Source organism: Alosa sapidissima, chromosome 7, assembly GCF_018492685.1.
Source record: "Alosa sapidissima isolate fAloSap1 chromosome 7, fAloSap1.pri, whole genome shotgun sequence".
NCBI lineage: Eukaryota > Metazoa > Chordata > Actinopteri > Clupeiformes > Clupeidae > Alosa > Alosa sapidissima.
This window is the reverse complement of record NC_055963.1, coordinates 1,161,233-1,182,380: the sequence shown is the minus strand read 5'-3', so window position 1 is coordinate 1,182,380 and position 21,148 is coordinate 1,161,233. Positions and strand designations below refer to the sequence as shown.

Below are 21,148 nucleotides of genomic sequence, written 5' to 3'. Positions count from 1 at the left end.
GTGCCAGAGCCTAAACAGCTCAAGACCAATTTGTTTTGCGGCTTGAGTTCTGGACCATTTTGCACTACATTTACTAAGCTGAGCAGTGAAAACAGAGGCCGCCATCGTCGTGTTTGGATCATGAGAGTGGATACCGTGTGCCCATTGGTTGTTGAGGGCACACCTAGGCATAGCTAGAAAAGCAAAGGACACAAATAACCTTTCGGTGACATCCAGAGAGGAAGCAGCATGTGATAAGAATGTGCACATGGTGTACCCAGCAGCCTAGCATACTCATAGCAATGGCCCTGGTGTTTACTAAACAGGAGCCAGCAATGGCCAGTAAATCTCCCCGCTCACTGGCATAAACCGCTCAACCTCATGCTGCTGCTAGAGTGGCTGCCAAGTTATTTATTTTATTCAGTACATAAGTATAAGTATATATATAAGTATACTTACAAGAGTATAAGTATAATATAAGTAAGTATACCTATATTATACTTATATATGCTTATTTATTTTATTCAGTACATCACTGTCAGGTTTCCTCCACGACTCTCAGAAGCAAAATGTGTACATATTTCTGTAGCACTGGTTATTTATTTGATCCAGTCTCTGGTAAATAAACATGACGTCAGTACTGTCCTGCTCAACGTGTGAGAATTCAGAGTGCTGTTTCTCTTATTTTAGAACACATGACCTTCCATGCTGGCCAGAGAAAGTGACCTACAGGAAGGAATGTGGGGGTGGAGCGCCTGATTGGGTCATTAGAGTGCAACTTTGGGTGGGACTGCTCTGGGGCTAGCCAATCAGACAGCTGTCTTGGAAGAGGGAGGAGGGAGATTAAGTATCACAACACAAGCTTGTGTGTGCCGATACAGCAGAAAACTCTCAGGGCAATAACACAGACATGTTCTGTTAGCATCTGAGCCACAAACGTGTCTCCGTCTGCAGAAAGAAGGAGATAGAGGAGTGAGCTTCAGGTAAACCTGCATGATCCATCTGTTTGGTTATCACTATTTTAAGGGCTGTGGCCTTCTCAAGGTGAACTGGGTTTTGCCAGCTTTGACCTTCCCTTCCTTCATAATGTAGCAAGTAAGTGAAGCAATGGGACTGATCATTCTTTATCTGCTAGAGGGTTAAGCAATGGGACTGATCATTCTTTATCTGCTAGAGGGTTAAGTGTAAAGAGTCCATTTATAGAAGCACCTGATTATCTATTAAGCTTTTTAACATGGCAGGAAGACCAGTGGAAAGGTTAGGTATGGCATGGTATTGGAAAGGTTAGGCATGGTATGGAATGCCATTGTTATGGGGCATACATCGGAGCAGCACGGGCTATATTTGACAGTTATTTCAATGGTGATATAATTTGTATATAAAGCCGAAAGTATAAGTATATTTTATATATAAAGTAATATAAATGAATAATTATCATAATAGATTGATGTGGACAGTGCAGTATAGCATTATCAGTGCAGTATAGCATTATTGCTTGTATTACAGCATATAGCGGTTTATTAAGATTAAAGGTCCAGTATGTAGGAAATAATGGAAAATAAATGGTAACCATTCCAAAAATGATCACCATATTGTCAGAGAGTAAGGAAACACGATGAATTGAAGTAATGGCTTATTTGACAACATTTCTATAACCTGTAAAACCCATGAAAAAATGAGTTACGGGGCGGAATCTCTTGGAATTTTCGTTTGTTTTGAACGATTAATTCTAGAATAGCGTATTATAATGGGCTGGCGAGTCCTCCTATTTGTGTTGCCAAATTAGCAAAGGCCAACTGTCAACTTGCTGTCAGTTGTAGTCATGAAGTCAGTTGTAGGCAGGCAAATTTCCAAAATTAAAACAAGAAACAAATTAAGTGGACATCGGAGGAGCTTGCTGATATGGCGGCGTCTTCGTCAAACGAAGAATATCAAGTCTGACGCAGAGCTGGCCATATTTCTCCACGACAGGTAGCCTAGGCTAAACTTCATCTGCATCGCTAACTTCAGCTAAATATGTTACGTTGGTTAGAGAGGTATTTTTTGTTTTCACTGTTTCCATAATGTGTAGCTGGGTCATGGTTGGAGAAACGTTAAAGCAGCTGCAGGTCTAACGTTATTAGCTAAGTGTTAATTAGGCCTACATCTGGCAACCCAGAAGAGGCTCGCGTCTGGTATTCTTGAGAACGTTCACCAGTGTTTTGATTTTGGCCTACAGAACGTTCGGTAACAATCCTACAAATCGCTCCTTTAAGTGTAGTGTTGTCCAATACCTGATCTGATCAAAGGTAGGGCAAGAGAAAAGGTCTTCAGCCTGCCTCTCAAACAATAACAAAACACTGTGTGGAGGTCTTCAGCCTGCCTCTCAAAGGTGAACTGCACTGACAGGTGAAACTGGCAGGAGTTATCTATGGAGGCTCTGACAGGTGAACGACCGTCATGCCTTTGCCTGCCATGTGTTGTGTGTTTATAAATACATCGTGTAGATAGTAAAACTCAATTGAGACTGACTGAGCCTGCTGTGCCTGTAAGTGTTAAACAAAACAGTACTATACTGTAGCCACTAGGGGTGTTAAACAAAACAGTACTATACTGTAGCCACTGATGTGTAGATCTATGGTGTAGGGGTGTTAAACAAAACACTACTATACTGTAGCCACTGACGTGTAGATCTATGGTGTAGGGGTGTTAAACAAAACACTACTATACTGTAGCCACTGACGTGTAGATCTATGGTGTAGGGGTGACAAAGGATACACCTTCACAAAATCACATTTTATGTTGCAGCTGGTAACAAGTTAGATTTTTTTAAACTGCTCCTAAAAGTTTGCAAACTTTCTAGATAACCAAGTACACTTATGTTTTTATGAAGAATATTTACACTCCAATGCTTTATACTCCAATAGACACTGTGTTTATTGATGACTGGAAGGCATAGCCCTCTATGGTGTGTTTCATGGATCTGCCATCAGAGGGTAAAATACTGTATTATTGTTGCCCAGCCCATCTGCTTAAACCATTTACAAAACGTCTTAAGTTGATATCGTACTCTGAGCAAATGATCAGACAAATGCACGCAAAATTATTTATGAGACAAATATTTCAACATTCCAAAATGTTACCATATTTGTGTTTTGAAGGGAACCGGTGATACTGGCACCTAAGCCAATCCAGACACAGGTCAGAGGTCCCGTGAGGTCGCATTTGCTCGTGGCCGGCCGCTTCCGTTCCCCAATGGGTCGCTACCTCAGTGCAAACTTTGTGACTTATCTAGGAGAGAAGAGGCTAAGATGTTACACTAAGATAAGGTACTGTCCGCCTAGACCATTTCCTGATCCAAGTTTGATGTGAGGTTAAATTGTCCATCATTTTGAGTCAAACATTTATAAAATACTGAAACTTAAAGAGCCTCACTGGGCCACGTTAATAACTGTGGCCTCTTAAAGAGCCTCACTGGGCCATGTTAATATTCCACTTCCCACCTTTCAGCACTCTGAGAAGAACCTGTCTGAAAAGTGTGAGAGCTAAACAGAAGCACTTGAACTCAGGATCCAGTGGTCAGTTTGCAGACATAGGAAGGAAGGTGACCCATGAGACCACCCTGTGCTCACAGGCTGTGCGACTGTACTCCACCTCCAGCAGGAATGTATTCAAATCAGAGCCTCCCATTGGCATCCACCAGGAGGAGAAGCCTTCCTCTCTCCAGCTAAGTGTGCTGGGTTTGCGTCTCGGAGAGTCCTTTCAGCGTCTGTCCAAACATATCAATTTCTATTTCAAGAGCAAAGACCTGTCCGTAGCATCAAGTCTTGGGAATAGTGGTTTGGTTTACACCTTCCACGAACCTCAGCGAAGACAACAGAGGCATTCCCATAGTCCGAGGGCAGGCAAGGACAGGATACCACTGGAGGGAAAGAGAAGTAGTCTGAGGCCAGTGGCAGCTCTACACAGCACAGCCGAGCGTCATGAGGACCAGACACCCTCCAGACTGGCCACAGCAGAGCGTCATGAGGACCAGACACCCTCCAGACTGGCCACAGCAGAGCGTCATGAGGACCAGACACCCTCCAGACTGGCCACAGGGCTGCAGCTATTTCATATCAGTTCGCTCGCTACCAGGTTTGGGGAGAGTTACAACTACGTTGCGAATCACATTAACTCTGTTTTCTCTACAAGTCCAGCACGAGATCTTCATGCCAAGACAGCGGTGGATGGATCGCGGTTTAGCACAGTGAGACATGGTAGACGGAGAAAAACCCTTAAAGTCACCACCGATGTCAGCCAGCCATCAGTGAATGACGTTGTTTCAATCAGTGCTCATAAGGACAATGCCAAGAATACTGAAGTGTCCAGCTCTTGTGCCCATAAGGACGATGCCAAGACTAATGAAGTGCCCGGCTCTTGGGAGGAGGGGTACCTCCACTTTGCTCACCACATTAACCGTTACTTTGGAGCCAAAGTTACAGACTCTGTATCCGTTAGCACGACACAGCAGAACAGCAGGTACGACACGGAACCCAAGCAGAACAGCAGGTCTTACACGGAACCCAAGCAGACCAGTCCGTCAGCACAGCCCACATCGCCTGGCCTCTTTCACCTCAGCAACATAACAACAAGCTTTGGTGCAAACCATGCACACATGGCCAGTCACATAAACCACTATTTCAAAGGCCAGCCGGGCTTCGAGGATGACCTAGACGGAGATTACGTGAACCAAACGGTGTTGACCGTAAGCAGTGGTCAACAGGAGAAGCCATCTTCCTTCATGCACTACCTGCTGCACTCCACTGCAGCTATCCCAGATCTGATAGGCAGCTATTTGGGAGTGGGCTCCAAGAACCAGGGGGCTCAGGCGCCCACCGGAGACGTGCCGACAGCAACCAGGTCAGCCAGGTCGGAAAGACTGGTGAGTCGTCATTAACCACAGCAGAGGGCGGCAGTGACTAAATCACAAATCAATCTAACAACGCCTTTTGCTCAATATCTTTGATTCTAATGACTGATTTCCCAATGCATGCTGGGTTTGGTGATGGTCATAGTGAATGATTTCCCAATGCATGCTGGGTTTGGTGATGGTCATAGTGAATGATTTCCCAATGCATGCTGGGCTTGGTGATGGTCATAGTGAATGATTTCCCAATGCATGCTGGGCTTGGTGATGGTCATAGTGAATGACTGATTTCCCAATGCATGCTGGGTTTGGTGATGGTCATAGTGAATGATTTCCCAATGCATGCTGGGTTTGGTGATGGTCATAGTGAATGATTTCCCAATGCATGCTGGGCTTGGTGATGGTCATAGTGAATGATTTCCCAATGCATGCTGGGCTTGGTGATGGTCATAGTGAATGACTGATTTCCCAATGCATGCTGGGTTTGGTGATGGTCATAGTGAATGATTTCCCAATGCATGCTGGGTTTGGTGATGGTCATAGTGAATGATTTCCCAATGCATGCTGGGCTTGGTGATGGTCATAGTGAATGACTGGAGATGTAAGGAACAGTGAAAAGAGCATTAAAGTAGTTGGACTCCGATGAGAGATTTTAAGTTTTGAAGAACACAGTCTGCTAAAGTAATAGTTCACAGTATGGTAATGTGTAAGTTATTTCTATTTTGCATGCTTGATACAAGGACCGATCAGGACAGATCTGCCAGCAAAAGGGCAGAATAAACCCCTTAAAACCTGCAGAGACAAAGTCCACCCTTTCTTGTCAAAGAAAGGGAGATGCGGTATTATGGAATAATAGTGTAAGGAATGCTTTTATTTTGTAGTAACTGGAGGTGATGTCAGTTCCGGGGTTAGCGGGAGTTCTGTTCATGCACACTGGCCAGCTGATGCTGTACCGAGTTGATAAATAAAGACAGACTCCGAATACAGTAGGCTACGTCGTTTTACGAACCTCTTTATAAGAATAATGACAAGATTAAGGTAGGCTATAGCCTAAGCCAGCTGTTAAAGGGTCAGTGACAGATAAAGGTTGGTAAGATGAGAAAATTAAAAATATCTTTAAACCTTTAAAACAAAACATGCCTGAGGTTTGCTAAAGTGTATATTTTGTATTTCTGTTGTATTCATATTATTTAATATGACGTGTATGCTATTTTTTAACAAAAGATAGAACTAACTGTTAAATTGTCAAATGGTGTAACCACAAAAATGACAAATATCTGATATTTCACACCTCCTAGAGTTCATGCAATTGCTCTCATGAAATTATTAGTTTATTTTGTAATATCCTATGAGAATATGTTTTATTATATTTATTTCTAATTTTAAATTATATGGGTTTTTCATTGTACTGAGCAAGACCATATGCTGTAAACATCTTGTTTTCTGTCTATTCTTTGACCATTTGAGTAAAAATGGTTTAAACAACCATTATTACAGTAAAGTAGAGTATTAAATCATTATCCATATTATTTTTTGTACATTATTAGTATTTTAGACAAAATACTGGTTACACCAATTGACCATAAAACGTTTATAGCAATAGGACAAGAAATTGACACAGAAAATGGGCATCAAGGTAAACTGAATTGGATATTTTGATATGTATTTATGTCATTCATCATATTCCATATCAAATATCATTTCATAACATCAATGAAGAAACTTGTGTTCTATTTGATTTCAATTCAGTTCTCATACAATTTCAGTCTATACCCCTTATTTTCAAAGAGAGTGAGATAATGGGCCCTATTTTCGCAATGCAAAACCTGGCGCAAAGCGTATTATTATTGTGATGCAAAGTTTTTTCATATCTTACACTTCACTTTTATTAAATAATGCACCCAGGGGTGTGGCAATTACCGACATAAGGTGTGGTCTGGCACATGATCTAAAAATCGCTATCTTATACCGTCTAAAAAGCATTATGCCACTGACCAAGAAAAGCCTGGTCTATAGCGAAAGGCGCATATGAAACACAGCTGAAGACGCACTGTCACAAGATGTAAGCAGCAATTCCTCTGCAAAATAAATGTCCTTAGGTTATTTATTCAGTCATTCGAACATTATAGGGGGAAGTTTTGCTTTTTTCAGGCTATGTTTTTGCTGGTAACCCATTGTCAGTCAATATTGAAAGTAATTAACTGTGTATAACTGTTTTGTCGTTGACTATGACACCACAGTGAAGTTAGTTTCACTTTACCTATATGTTCAATTAATAGACAAGTGCAGATGTGTGTAGCCTATACTCTACTCGGTTTTAGTAAAGAATTTCTTAGTGGAATACCTGTTCCATACAGTCTTGCGTACAAGCAGATTCCTTCAAATACACCGCTGACTATCAAAATACTGATGCGCTGTTTGAAGTTGCCCTGCATGCTGTTAAAGGTAATGACAGATGTCCTCCTCATTGGTTTAAAGTAGGGCTGAAACGATTCATCGAGTTACTCGAATAACTCGATTACAAAAATTACTCGAGGCAAAAACCCTGCCTCGAAGCCTCGTTAAATTTCTATGACGCGCACTATACGCGCAGGGATCTGATTGTTCCACACGGACCGTTGTTCAGGAAGCACACCACTAGCGCGTGAATCGTACATTCTGAATTTAGCTGGCGCGATGGTGGAGTCAAGATATCCATAAATGGCAGAGAATGTCTAAAGTTTTGGAATCATTACATACTCAAAAAGGAAAAGAACAAGCATCTGAACCTAAATATCCACTCCATGCTGTTTCACCAAGCGTCAATAAAGTAGGCTAGGCTATTTATCAATCTATCTAGCCTATCTATCATCTATCTATGTAGCCTATAGCCTACATTGATGTTGGCTGATTTTAATCACATACTGTATTTGTAGTGATGTCATGATAGCTTGTTTAGCTTTGATGTTTTTAAGTAAGTAAACTTATTCACGTTCAATTGCAAGACAGTATGCCTAAAAAAGAACCCCTCACACACATGCATGCACCCTCATCTTTCCTCACGCACCGCACGCGTGCACACACACACACACACAGGTTGCTAGGTTACCATAGCAAATAGGCTCACCCCAGAAATGATTTTTTAGTAGCCTAATGGTAAAATTATTTGTTAGTAGCCTAATGGTAAATGCTGCAGGTGTAGAAATCTACATAAAACAGATATTTATGTTGATGTCAGGTCTAGATTACAGCATGAAACTTGTTGTAGGCTACACATTAATACATTAAATTGCTTTCCCTCTTCTCCCTCCCAGCACTTCACAACATAGTATGGGCAGCTTTGTTCGCCCAGCTAAGTCATGCACAAGAGGCTGCAATTTTAAAGAGAGCATTTTGAACATTATTTAATTGATGGCACTGACACTTAAAAACACTAAATGGGTAAATTGCAATAAATGGGCTTAGTTTTGTAGCCTAATGTTGGAGTTAGAATGAATATCTCTGTGCCAATTGTTTGATCATTTTACAGCCATGTCATTTTCGTTATGCATTATGTGTTTTGGTTGTTTAAAAATGCAAAAAAAAAATTATCCGATTAATCGATCGATAAAGTGCTAGATTAATCTATTACAAAAAGAATCGATAGCTGCAGCCCTAGTTTAAAGGATGTTAAGACCAAAACACACCCATGACTGATTAAGAAACATAAGAGCCACCTTTTTGCGCCAGGCACCTGACGTTTGATAACAAAACCACTCCGAATGTGGACTGGACAAACCCCTAAATGTATTTACGCTATTTGCTAGTGACCATGCATTTTATATTGCTAAATTAGGGCCCAAAGTGTGTGTGTGAGAGAGAATAAGAGTGAGTGAAAGAGTGGGTATGATAATTTCTTAACAACCAACCAACAGCAGGATCTGCGTTCACATGCACTCTGTGGAGAGACAAGTATTTCTTGCTTGTAAGTGGCATCCATTGGGGGACAAGAGGCACATTTTATATATAATAAATGTATTTATATTATTTATTTATAATTTGAACATACTGTTTACATACATCATAATAAAATATTAAAAAAGAATTATGGAAGTTTAAATTTAAAATGAAAAGCTTTGACATTTCAAAAATCGCTTAAATTGCAATCTAATTAAACCCTTTTAAAGCTATTGTTCATGCTAAACAGTTAGTCACTATTTAAATTATAAAAATAATATAATTAGCACCTAAAATTACATACTCTTGGCCCTGAATCTGATCAAACTGGTTACACCATTTGACATTTCTATTTAAAAGCAAAATTTGCAGGAATTATTATGGACAACGATGTACACACTTCACCTTTATGTGAATATTCAAACACAGTTTTTACATTAAATTGAGTATTGTATGATTATTTTGATTTATCCACACTTTTAAAAGGTCATACCATTTGACATGTAACCTAAGCTTGCCTGGCCATGGCCTAAAAACACTATTATGTTACTTTAAGAGAGTTGCTAACCTTGACTCATAGCAGTTGGGGTCTTGAAGGGTCCTTCTCCATGACATAATTTCCTGTCACATGATTCTCTGACATAATACATACAAAATTGCTCCTTAAATGGTGGTTACACCACTTGACATTGTAAGTGGTTGATGTGACAGACACGATTCCCCATATTAATTCAAACATTCAGAACAATGGGGTTTCATTACTTGTATTAAATATAGAAAAGTTCTTGTGCAAGATCATGCCAGATTATTTTAGAAGGGATTTTGGAGAGAATTTCAAGTGTAATTATTTGGTTCATGTTTTTGTGGTTACACCGTGTTGACAATTTTACCCAAATTCAGTTAATACTCTTTCAAAATTAAATAAATCCAAAACTTTAAGATTAAAGCATTTTTTTGATGAAAATTATATTTGAAAATAATTTGTCAAATTATTTTCAAATTTTAACAATTTTAAATGTATGTAACCCATATGTACACAAAAAAATGAGCGTCACGTCATTGACCCTAAAAACTCTGTTAAAAAGAAATAAAATGTAACCACCACAGACAGGTAATCGTTATAAGGCCAACCACAAACTGTCAAATGAATATAAGATCATGAATCGCTTGCTGGATCATGTGATCAGTGAGCGTGTGAAATGAGGTGTCGAAAATGTTACACTCAACGAGGGGAAGTTATTAACATGCACGCTTGCCTATCGGCAATGTATATGAAAACAACTTGCAACTTATAGGACCCAACAGCAGTCACTTTGTGGGAGAAAGAGAATGATCGCTGAAATATACGCCAGTGATTTTCCGACGTAAAAAAGGCAATGGACAACAGACAGACGTCACAATCAAAGATGGCAACATTATGGACAACATAACGACTCCGTGGCATCCGTCTCAACAGCATGGGCAGCGGTGCGAGCTTGTGTAGCAGTAGCCTGGTGTGATGGATGCAGCGTTGACTTGTCCGTTTGTAACATTTCACTCGTAACTCTGATATTTGTCATGTAGGTTTTGGGCCAGGATCAAGCAGAGGAGATGACAAAGGTCCTCTTAGCGAACCTGAGGAGCGCCACTGCATCAGCTTCCGTCATTGCTTGCGCAGAGGAGCTGAACAGACATCTTATAGCACACCCAGCATGCAAGGCAATGGTGTGGCAGGTAATTCATCTGAATGCACCGTTTTAGTCATGTGACCTACACATGCTGCAATATCTTCTGTGTTTGTGTGCTGATAAAGCTTAATGGTTTTGAAGGAAAAGCTGCCGTTGCAGCTGTTGAAATATCGACGGAACTACACTGGAGATGTAAAGCTTCAGAGAGCCCTTAGGGAAACCATGGCTCTGATTGGTTACCTGGACCCAGTCAGAGGGCGGGGCGTGAGGATGCTCTCCATTGATGGAGGCGGCACAAGGTACAGCTGACTTTATTTCATGCATGTGAAGGTTAACAAACAAAAAGTGAGAGCATGAGTCACAAACTAGTTATGAGACATTTGAGTTACTTGTATCAGTCAATCTTATACACTTCAGCCTAGAGAGTTATGACTGTTAGACTCTTCTGTGGGTAAACGTCTTCATTGTAATTTCTAGGGGAGTTGTTCCGCTTGAAGTGCTGAAGGTGATAGAGGCCCAGACAGGCAGGCGAATACACGAGCTTTTTGACTACATCTGTGGAGTAAGCACAGGTAGGTGATACAGTCTGTTAAGACATTAAGGAACATTAAAGAATAAAGAGAATGATAATTAAAGTTGTGATATTGTAGCCTAGAGTTGCAAAGTTATGTATGAGCTCTAGTTTAGCTAGTGTCCCATGCTGGCCACCGTCTGTGTTAATTATGGGTTCTAGTTTAGCTAGTGTCCCATGCTGGCCACCGTCTGTGTTAATTATGGGTTCTAGTTTAGCTAGTGTCCCATGATGGCCACCTGTCCTCCCGCCAGGCGCTGTGCTGGCATTTATGATCGGTCTGGGGCGCTTCTCTCTGGACGACTGTGAGGAGATGTACAGGCGCTTTGGATCGGACGTTTTCAAACAGAACCCCCTGGTTGGAACAGTAAAGATGGGTTGGAGTCACTCGTACTACAGTACCGAGACCTGGGAGACTTTACTAAAGTGAGTCAAAGCACAACAGACATGTAGCCTACGAGTCCTGGGAGTCATTACTGAAGTGAGTCATTACTGAAGTGAGACAAAACACACAACAGACATGCAGTCTAATGAGCTGTACTTTACGTGCTGTGATGTCAGGTTAGTCTGACCGTGCTGTTGCTCCACAGGGAGAAGATGGGTGAGAGGGTTCTGATTAAAACTGCTAGGAGTGAGATCTGTCCCAAAGTAAGTATTTTGTATATTTGTAACCCACACTGTGCCACTTGAGTAGACTAACATGATATCTACTGCATGGTCAATTCTCCTGATTAAATAAAGCAACCCCTTTTTTACAGCCACACTTTCCCCTTACTTCACAGTTCAAACCTTTTGAACTGGCCACTGAATTGATCCCTGAATTAGATTTATACATAGAATACTTCAGTGTACTCTCAATTATCTCCTTACTTCAAAGTAGTGCCAAAAGGATGCACTAGAGGGTGCTCTACCTCCATGAATTGTTATTACAGTGCATGAAAATGCACTATACTGTTCTTCCTAGGCAACTTCTTATTATTATTCCACTTACCACTTTATCCGTACGCAATTTCTCTTGAACAGTTTAACTTAGAAACTTCGTTCAAACTTTGTAACGTCGGTCTTCAAACAGATCGGGTGGCTATGTCTTTTCAACTTTGAAACTTTTATACTTTTTAAACTAATAAAGAAAAACGTTTTAAAAATCCCCATAGACTTAACATTGCCGATTATGACATCATAATACAGCCATTAAGCAATTAGAATCCTATGGCAGGTGTTCAGGCCACCTGCAGCCTCAGGCTTTAAGCATACAATCTGGGTCAATTAAGACTACACATCCTATTCAACTGTTTCCTCTGCCCAAAACTGTTTCAAAATAAAAGTCCTCACTACAATAATCCACTGTTAAACAATGTAACCCATTAAACTACTGAACTTTTTACCTTCAACTTTTAAACTATCATTAAACTATCTATTAAACTAGCTGTCTATCAACAACTTTTAAACTATCTACTGTCTATCAACAACTTTTAAACTATCTACATTCAGCTTTTAAACAGTCTACTTTTAAACTATCAACTTTTATTAAGCTATGCAACCACCATGTCTATCCTAGCATGACCGTAGTAACCATCTCTGTATTATCTGTTTTAACTATACATGATATTTTACATCACAACTTTAGCATTTTCATGCACTGGTAATTCCTTGGAATTGCATTTCTAGTTGTTTTTCTTGCTCTTTCTTCCATCAGTGAAGTCTATCAGAGAGCATGCTGGGAGCTGGTATCTTGTGTGTCATTTTCTGCTCTTGGGTCAACAGGTGTCTGCCGTGAGTGCAGTGGTGAACTGGGGGACCAGCCCCAAGGCCTTCATCTTCAGGAATTATAACCACGCTCCAGGGCGCCTCAGCCGATATCCAGGGGGCTCGGCGTACAAGCTGTGGGAGGCCGTGCGGGCCTCTTCTGCGGCCCCCGGCTACTTCCGGGAGTTCCCCCTATACAGCGATATCCATCAGGTGAGCGTTACAGTACAATGTGGTTGGAGGTTATTATTTGTGCTGTTTGAGGTGTAGTTTCTTACGGGAAAAGACCCTTTTCAATTTGTTGCACATCTAAGGAGAATACTATTGTCGGAACTTTATCTATCTATCTATCTATCTATCTATCTATCTATCTATCTATCTATCTATCTCTCTCTCTCTCTCTCTCTCTCTCTCTCTCTCTCTCTCTCTCTCTCTCTCTTGAATTTTGAACAGGATGGAGGTCTGATCCAGAACAACCCGTGTGCGCTGGCAGTGCATGAGTGCAGACTGCTCTGGCCTACTCAGCCCTTCCAGTGCGTGCTGTCGCTGGGGACCGGCCGCTACGACAACACCCAGAGAGGGCCAGCAACGTCCACCAGCCTCCGCGCCAAGCTCAGCCACCTGATCTACAGCGCCACAGACACAGAGGGTGAGTCCACCAGAAGCACATGCTACGCTAGGCTAGTATGGGAGTGCATGCTACGCTAGGCTAGTATGGGAGCGCACGCTACGCTAGGCTAGTATGGGAGCGCACACTACGCTAGGTGGAGGTACGGGAGCGCACGCTACGCTAGGCTAGTATGGGAGCGCATGCTACGCTAGGTGGAGGTATGGGAGCGCACACTACGCTAGGCTAGTACAGGAGTGCCCGCTACGCTAGGTGGAGATATGGGAGCACATGCTACGCTAGGCTAGTACGGGAGCGCATGCTACGCTAGGTGGAGGTATGGGAGCGGAGCGCACGCTACGCTAGGTGGAGGTATTGGAGCTGACACTACGCTAGGTGGAGGTATGGGAGCGCACGCTACGCTAGGTGGAGGTATGGGAGCGCACGCTACGTTAGGTGGAGGTATTGGAGCTCACGCTACGCTAGGCTAGTATGGGAGCGCACGCTATGCTAGGTGGAGGTATGGGAGCGCATGCTATGCTAGGTGGAGGTATGGGAGGTGCATTCATTTATTGATTCACTCTCCACCTCAAGCGGGTGTGTGGTGAGCATTCTGGTGCATAATGGCTGCCATGCTACACATTGGTTGTGGTTAGTGAGGTTCCCCCTTCACTACAAAGCACTTAAATAGCGCTTTATAAATGCAATGTGTTGTTGCTCTTCAGTCCATTTAATGTAAACAGTTTATGTTTTGGATGCAGTAAAATTTGACAAATAACAAATAAACAATGATAAACAAACAAATTCCTATTTTGTGTCAGGTGTTCATACTCTCCTGGATGACCTGCTGGAGGAGAATGTTTACTTCCGGTTCAACCCCATGCTGAGCGCAGAGGTGTCCCTGGACGAGAGCCGCGTGGAGGTGCTGGACCAGCTGAAGTCGGACACTCTTCTGTATCTGGAGCGGAACAAGCTGAAGCTGGATCTGCTGTGCATGGTGCTGCGGGTGGAGCGCAGCACGCTGTCCAAGAGCAAAGACTGGCTCAGTGAGAGGGCGTGGGAGCTGCGCCACCGCTGGGTCTGAACTGACCCCCCCACACACACACACACACACACACACACACACACACACACACACACACACCCCCGCTCTGGAATGAAAGGTCAAATGATCTAGTTCTGGAAGACACAAGATTTCATGACTGAAATGGTGTGATGGCCACGGAGTTGGCAATCAGAGGTGATTATTAAAGAATGGAGGACTTTGTCCTTGAGATGTATTTTACAGTCAAGCAATGAATGAAACCAATGCAAAGGAGTCTTCATTCGAGTTGGAATGACTTGAAGGGTAAGATGCATAGCAGTAAAGAATCATTTGAAGCACTTTAACAGACTTGGAGACCAGGCACAAAGCTGTGGGCACAAACAAAATATATCAGTTTTATAATATTTGCACTGAAAGATACATAGATAGACAGATAGAAAAATAGAAACTCTTGTCTCATTAGAGTAATCCCTGTTTGTGTGTAGCCCTTGTTTCTTGGCTTCTTTCTATCATTTTAAAGGAAACTGGCAGCAGACACACACACACACACACACACACACACACACACACACACACACCCTAAAGGGCTTGCATAAGAGATTTTATGAAACAGGTGCTGTATTCTGGTAAAGTCCAAAACAATGCTAGTGTAATATATTGTGGAAAAAATGCGCTTAACGCCAAAGTTATCTACCCACTGTCACTTATCAGGGGTGTAATCTGAGTACTTGAAGCAATACAATGCAGTCATAATGTTGTGCCAACTACTTGCATATATATGTATTATATTTACAGGTATATTTATGTATTTAACACTTATTATGTATAAGACACTTATTTATACCTTACATTTTCGTATATGCAATAAAGATATTTTCTCAGGACACTACATTGTCAGCCAATGTTTTGACATGGTATGATTATTATGGTATGGACCTCAATACAAAAGCAGAAGTGATCCTTTGTGCTGACTGAGGCTGCTGCTCAGTTGCTGGTGAATAATATCTCAGCATTATTATGCAGGGCACCGCCGTTGGACAGATGTAAAATAACAATAATGAACGCATGGCAAAGTGGCTTAAGGTTTCTGGACGTCCCATCATTGGATTCTGCCCTCGGGCCCCCCACCTCTGCGTCCATTCAGAGTGGCTGTGCTAAGAAAGGATGACTTGTGTGGGACAGAGAGGGCCTTTGGAACACTGAGCGTGATCGTGCCAGCCGCAGAGGCAGCAGCGTGGTCGCTCTCTAGTCCTCCTGTCTAAACTACTACAGTAGGACTCTCACAAGATGGAGGAAGGTAGAATCTAATACTTCAGTCTTTCAGCCATGTTTTCAACAGGACACTTTTAAGAGTGTTTGTTAGAACGTGTTATGTATTTGAGGGTGAACGGATAAGGGAAGTGCTCAATGCAGCTTAGGTGATGACATCATTTGTAAATTGTGTGTTGAACAAAGACCATATTATCAAGGCTCTCCTCAGTCATGTGACCATTGGCCATTCAGATGAGGAACTCAGATGAACAACATACAGGTCTTCCTCAGAGCTTAGCCCATTAGTGCTCTCAAATAAACAGCATAGGAATCAGGCAATGATGACCAACAAGCTGGTGTGATTGGGGATTCCTATTGACTTCATGGATGATTAAATCATGGATTATGTCAAGAAAATGATGAACTAAACAGCAGTTTAATATAACTAACACTGGTGAGGAGACCATCACAGAACCTTCCATCTTCTTATGAATGAAAATCATAAGACTATAACTTCAGGTAAAGCATCTTATGATCTTTTCTCATAGCATAGCATCTTATGATCTTGTCTTATAGCATAGCATAGCATCTTATGATCTTGTGTTATAGCATAGCATAGTGTTTTTATTATGTAATTGCAATCAGCAGTATGTATGTATGTATGGATGTGGGAATGAAACCTACATTGAAAATAGTAAATAAGTAAACTTGATGAGGATATTTATTTGTCTCTTTGTCTCTGAAAGACTGGACACTGGTTATGATTTATAAACAACATTGTCTATCAGTTGTGCTGTTTTTGTTAGTAGGGTCTTTATTTGTTGATTTGAGGCTGTGCTGTGCGGGGTAGTGGCCATTGTTTAGTCCATGTGAGCTCTGTCTCATGTTTAGCAGTGATGTCATATTGGGTTCTGGCAGGAGAAGATGGTCAAACGTCCTGACTCAGCACTTCCATGTAGAGAGAGCTTTGCGTCTGTAAAAGTAAAAGTATGTTACGAGTAAGGTTTCCTTTTAGGGGAATGGACCAGAAGAGTCCTGCATCATGTATTAATTAATACAAATGTAATTATATAAAACAGGCCCAATATAAAAGTGGAAAAGGTTATGAGCAATACATTTCAATAAAGAACAGAATAGATACAGTACTCTCCAGAATGATTGGCACCTCTGCTAAAGTGGACTAAAAACCGGTATAAAAAATAATCTGTTGGTGATTTATTGTAATCTCACAATGAAGAAATAGGGGAAATCCAACCTTTAAGGGAAGCAAATTTATTTTGAGTAAAAGGAAAATCTCATAAAAAAATAAATATTTTTTAACAAAAACACGTCGCTCACAATTATTGGCACCCCTGCTTGTAATACCTTCTTAAACCTTCCTTTGCCAATAAAACAACTTGTAATATTCATCATTTCCAATGAAACAGTGGAGACAGTAGACCATTTCAAATACCTTGGACTCACAATTGACAATAACATCACCTTTGAACATCACACAACAGACATACAGAAAAAAGGAAACCAAAGACTGTCGGCAGTGCGCAAACTAAAAGGACTTCATGTTGCCCCTCATCTACTCCTACTACTGTATACCAGCATTGTCCAACCCATCCTTTTATACTGTTCCACCTGCTTCTTCAACATCCTTACTGTAAACGTAACAAACTCACCCAACTAACCAATACTGCCACCAAAATAATAGGTCTGCATACCCCAAACCTACAAGAACTAAACACTAAGGCCATCGCACGTATTGCTCATTCAATAGCCCTGGACATTACCCACCCACTCAACCGCTACTTCTCACCCCTACCCTCTGGCAGGAGGTTTAGTAGCATAAGGTGCAATAAAGCCCGCTTCAGCAGAAGCCTAATCCCCCTGGGAATCCAAACACTCAACAACACAAAGACCCACAGATAAATTATATGCAGTGCAAAAAAATGTATGTTTTTCCCATGAAAACCCCAATATTTTATGTAAAGGTCTGTGTCAATTGCCTGTGATGTATGTAAGGTGTATGTCAGTATGCCATCCCCATGTATGTGTTCATGTGTGTGCACCTCTGTGCCTGTGACCATGCAGGATGAAAAGCTGTACGGAAAATGTGAAAAAGAATTTCCCCAAGTGGACAACTAATAAACTAACTAACTAACTAACACATGTACATAACACAAATACATAACACGTTACGAAATATTAACGCAATTAACGCAGACTGTTCTGCTGCCTCCCATGCCCTGCGTTTACTGTCCAAGGGGACAACTAATAAACTAACTAACTAACTAACATATTCACCTATGACACCCCATAAAGTTGGAGAGTACAAAGCAAGGGATTTAAGACCGTTCGTCTTTGCAAAATCTATCTAGATCAGGGGACTGAGATGGTAATGACCAAAGCTTGATTTTGTGTTCAGTAAACCATATTTGTTTAGATCTGGACATTTGTTTTTGGTTCATTGACCTGATGAATGATCCAATCATGACCAACTTTTAGTGTCTTGGCAGAGATTGACAGATTTCCTTTGAAAATGTTTTTTCTTGGTGTTCATGATACCGTGCACCTTAATTAGGTTCCCAAGGCCTTTGGGAATAAAAGCAGCCCCACAATAATTCTCATTATAATGGCATAATAGGCATAATAGGCATAATAGGCATAATAGGCATGATAGGCATAATAGGCATAATAGGCATAATAGGCATGATAGGCATAATAGGCATGGGGTTCTTTTCAGTATAGCCATTTTCTATATATGCCAAACACACCTAAAGTGTTTCTATATCCAAATGTCCATTTCATCTGACAATAGACCACACTTCCAGACAAAGTCACTGTACTATTCAGTAACTCCTACCGTTTACATTGATAATTACATGACTGGACAGGCCTTTACCTGGCATGCCCTCTAAATAATCTATTTTGGGGGGGGACTTGGTGACCCAAGATAATACCTTTGTCTGTAACTCTCTAACAGTGGTTCTTATGGAATTGTTTCCCTATCTTACCATCCTCCATGCTGTACGTGAGGGCGAGATAACTGGGTCTTTGTCCAAGCATGTCTGTCACATTTCCATATTCTCTTGTCTTTCTGATGTTGAAAAATGAAGGATTTAGCCTCTGTGCGACTTTTTTCATACCATAGTGAAAAAGAAAGTCATGAAATACTTCTGAAAATGTACAGACACTCTGATTACCTTAAATAAATTGAAATTAGATATAAAAATGCTAGGATTAGATATAAAAATGTTAGGTTTTGTATATAACATATTTCAGGGGTGCCAATAATTGTGAGCAACGTGTTTTCGTTAAAAATATTTATTTCCTAATTTTTTTCATCGTGAGATTACAATAAATCACAAACAGATTATTTTTTATACCGGTTTTTAGTCATCTTTAGCAGAGGTGCCAATAATTCTGGAGGGTACTGTATTATGGATCCTACAGCATTTATGAACGAATAATATCAACATCCTTCCTTAAAAGCAAACATCAGATACTGCATCACATATACACAAGATGCATGACATACTTGCTGAGAGTGTGTCCGTGTTGTTGAATAATGAAAGTGAGTGAGTGGTGACAGTACACCTGGGCTGGACCGGGCTATTGAGCGGTGACACCTGGGCTGGACCGGGCTATTGAGCGGTGACAGTACACCTGGGCTGGACCGGGCTATTGAGTGGTGACACCTGGGCTGGACCGGGCTATTGAGTGGTGACAGTACACCTGGGCTGGACCGGGCTATTTAGCGGTGACAGTACACCTGGGCTGGACCGGGCTATTGAGCGGTGACAGTACACCTGGGCTGGACCGGGCTATTGAGCGGTGACACCTGGGCTGGACCGGGCTATTGAGCGGTGACAGTACACCTGGGCTGGACCGGGCTATTGAGCGGTGACAGTACACCTGGGCTGGACCGGGCTATTTAGCGGTGACACCTGGGCTGTGTGCTGGAGAGCTGGGACTGGACTGGACTGGCCTCAGCATAATGTGTCCGTCTCTCGACTGGGCATGGGGGGTCAGCATGACAGCTGCTGCGTCTCTGGTCCTGTGGGCATGGGGGGTCAGCATGACAGCTGCTGTGTCTCTGGTCCTGTGGGGTTTGAATGACCCGTCTGCAGCGCTCTTCTCAGAGTGGGCCAAGACAGCCTCACATCCCCATCCGCTCTTGACCCCATCACTGGACACATGTGCCAAGACAGCCTCACCTCCCCATCCGCTCTTGACCCCATCACTGGAGCCTCACATCCCCATCCGCTCTTAACCCTATCACTGGACACACATCCGCTCTTGACCCCATCACTGGACACACATCCCCATCCGCTCTTGACCCCATCACTGGACACACATACCATCATCACTGGACACATGTGCCAAGGGACACTTAGCGAAATAGAGACGCCATTGTTGTCCTCTTTGGGGGAGCTGAGAGGCTGTGTGTGTGTGCGTGTGTGTGTGTGTGTGTGTGTGTGTGTGTGTGTGTGTGTGTGTGTCCAGAGAGGGGGACTGTTTGCATTCTTCACTCTTGCCGTGTGTGGTGCAATCTGAACCATGGTACCATTTTACCCATTGGGCTGATGTCATGGACAGTAAACGCAGGGCATGGGAGGCAGCAGAACAGTCTGTGCATATGTCTTCTCGTCTAGCGCTCCAACAGACTCAAGATCTTTGTCATGAGCGTGCTGACGTGATGCCAGGTCTGTGCATATGTCTTCTCGTCTAGCGCTTCAACAGACTCAAGATCTTTGTCATGAGCGTGCTGACGTGATGCCAGGTCTGTGCATATGTCTTCTCGTCTAGCGCTCCAACAGACTCAAGATCTTTGTCATGAGCGTGCTGACGTGATGCCAGGTCTGTGCATATGTCTTCTCGTCTAGCGCTTCAACAGACTCAAGATCTTTGTCATGAGCGTGCTGACGTGATGCCAGGTCTGTGCATATGTCTTCTCGTCTAGCGCTTCAACAGACTCAAGATCTTTGTCATGAGCGTGCTGACGTGATGCCAGGTCTGTGCATATGTCTTCTCGTCTAGCGCTTCAACAGACTCAAGATCTTTGTCATGAGCGTGCTGACGTGATGCCAGGCTGAATACAGTGGTGAATCAGCCGTTCTATCAGAGGTTCCAGTGTAATAGGAAAATAATGCCTGAGAGAGCACGGAGCTGTCCAACCTTCAAAAGAACATATAGATATGTTTACAGTGTTACTTGGTAACCTGTCAGAGACAAAAAAAGATATACAAAATATAATTATTCTACTTGGAAAAATATTTATTTTTAGATCAACATCTAAAAATATTATTAATATTAATAGATTTAAAAATTATATTAAACTGTATTGTAAAACTGAATGTCAAATGGCATATGAATCAAAAAAAGTTATGTATGCTGAAAGATGGGCTAAACTTAAAGAAGCAGAAAGATGGATAGATTGAAAAATAAGATTGGTGGACGGACAAATAAATAAATATGATAAATAAGT

The 21,148-nt window shown here is 41.9% G+C and overlaps 2 protein-coding genes across 7 annotated transcripts in view; both read left to right on the top strand.

Annotated features, from left to right (window-relative positions):
• The first annotated feature begins 2 nt into the window (after positions 1-2).
• Positions 3-15,304, top strand: LOC121714212 (calcium-independent phospholipase A2-gamma-like). 3 transcript variants are annotated; one of them, XM_042099460.1, is made up of 12 exons: positions 3-962; positions 3,120-3,287; positions 3,469-3,946; positions 3,989-4,882; positions 10,346-10,495; positions 10,591-10,748; positions 10,927-11,021; positions 11,275-11,446; positions 11,611-11,668; positions 12,785-12,979; positions 13,220-13,415; positions 14,195-15,304. In XM_042099460.1, exons 2-12 carry the CDS (start codon positions 3,214-3,216, stop codon positions 14,455-14,457), a joined length of 2,733 nt encoding a protein of 910 aa, XP_041955394.1. In that variant the 5' UTR covers positions 3-962; positions 3,120-3,213; the 3' UTR covers positions 14,458-15,304. The 3 variants fall into 3 exon arrangements, with proteins under 3 accessions (XP_041955394.1, XP_041955393.1, XP_041955392.1); XM_042099459.1 differs by adding an exon at positions 2,886-2,954 and having other exon boundaries at positions 3,469-4,882; XM_042099458.1 differs by having other exon boundaries at positions 3,469-4,882.
• A 143-nt stretch (positions 15,305-15,447) lies between these two features.
• The window catches only part of nfascb (neurofascin homolog (chicken) b), a 38,132-nt gene continuing 32,431 nt past the window's right edge, over positions 15,448-21,148 (top strand). For 3 of the 4 annotated variants that reach the window (XM_042099452.1, XM_042099453.1, XM_042099450.1), the window contains exon 1: positions 15,448-16,188. The gene's annotated coding sequence lies outside the window, so the exon portion shown is untranslated. The remainder of the gene's footprint in view (positions 16,189-21,148) is intronic. The other variant, XM_042099451.1, reaches the window with a different exon arrangement.

Bases quoted from the DNA above. Each gene is read 5' to 3' on its own strand.
- LOC121714212 (XM_042099458.1), top strand. From the start codon at position 3,214: ATGGGTCGCTACCTCAGTGCAAACTTTGTGACTTATCTAGGAGAGAAG. The intron at 3,288-3,468 runs GTACTGTCCGCC...CCCACCTTTCAG, and splicing joins AGATGTTACACTAAGATAAG to CACTCTGAGAAGAACCTGTC. The intron at 10,496-10,590 runs GTAATTCATCTG...ATGGTTTTGAAG, and splicing joins GCAAGGCAATGGTGTGGCAG to GAAAAGCTGCCGTTGCAGCT.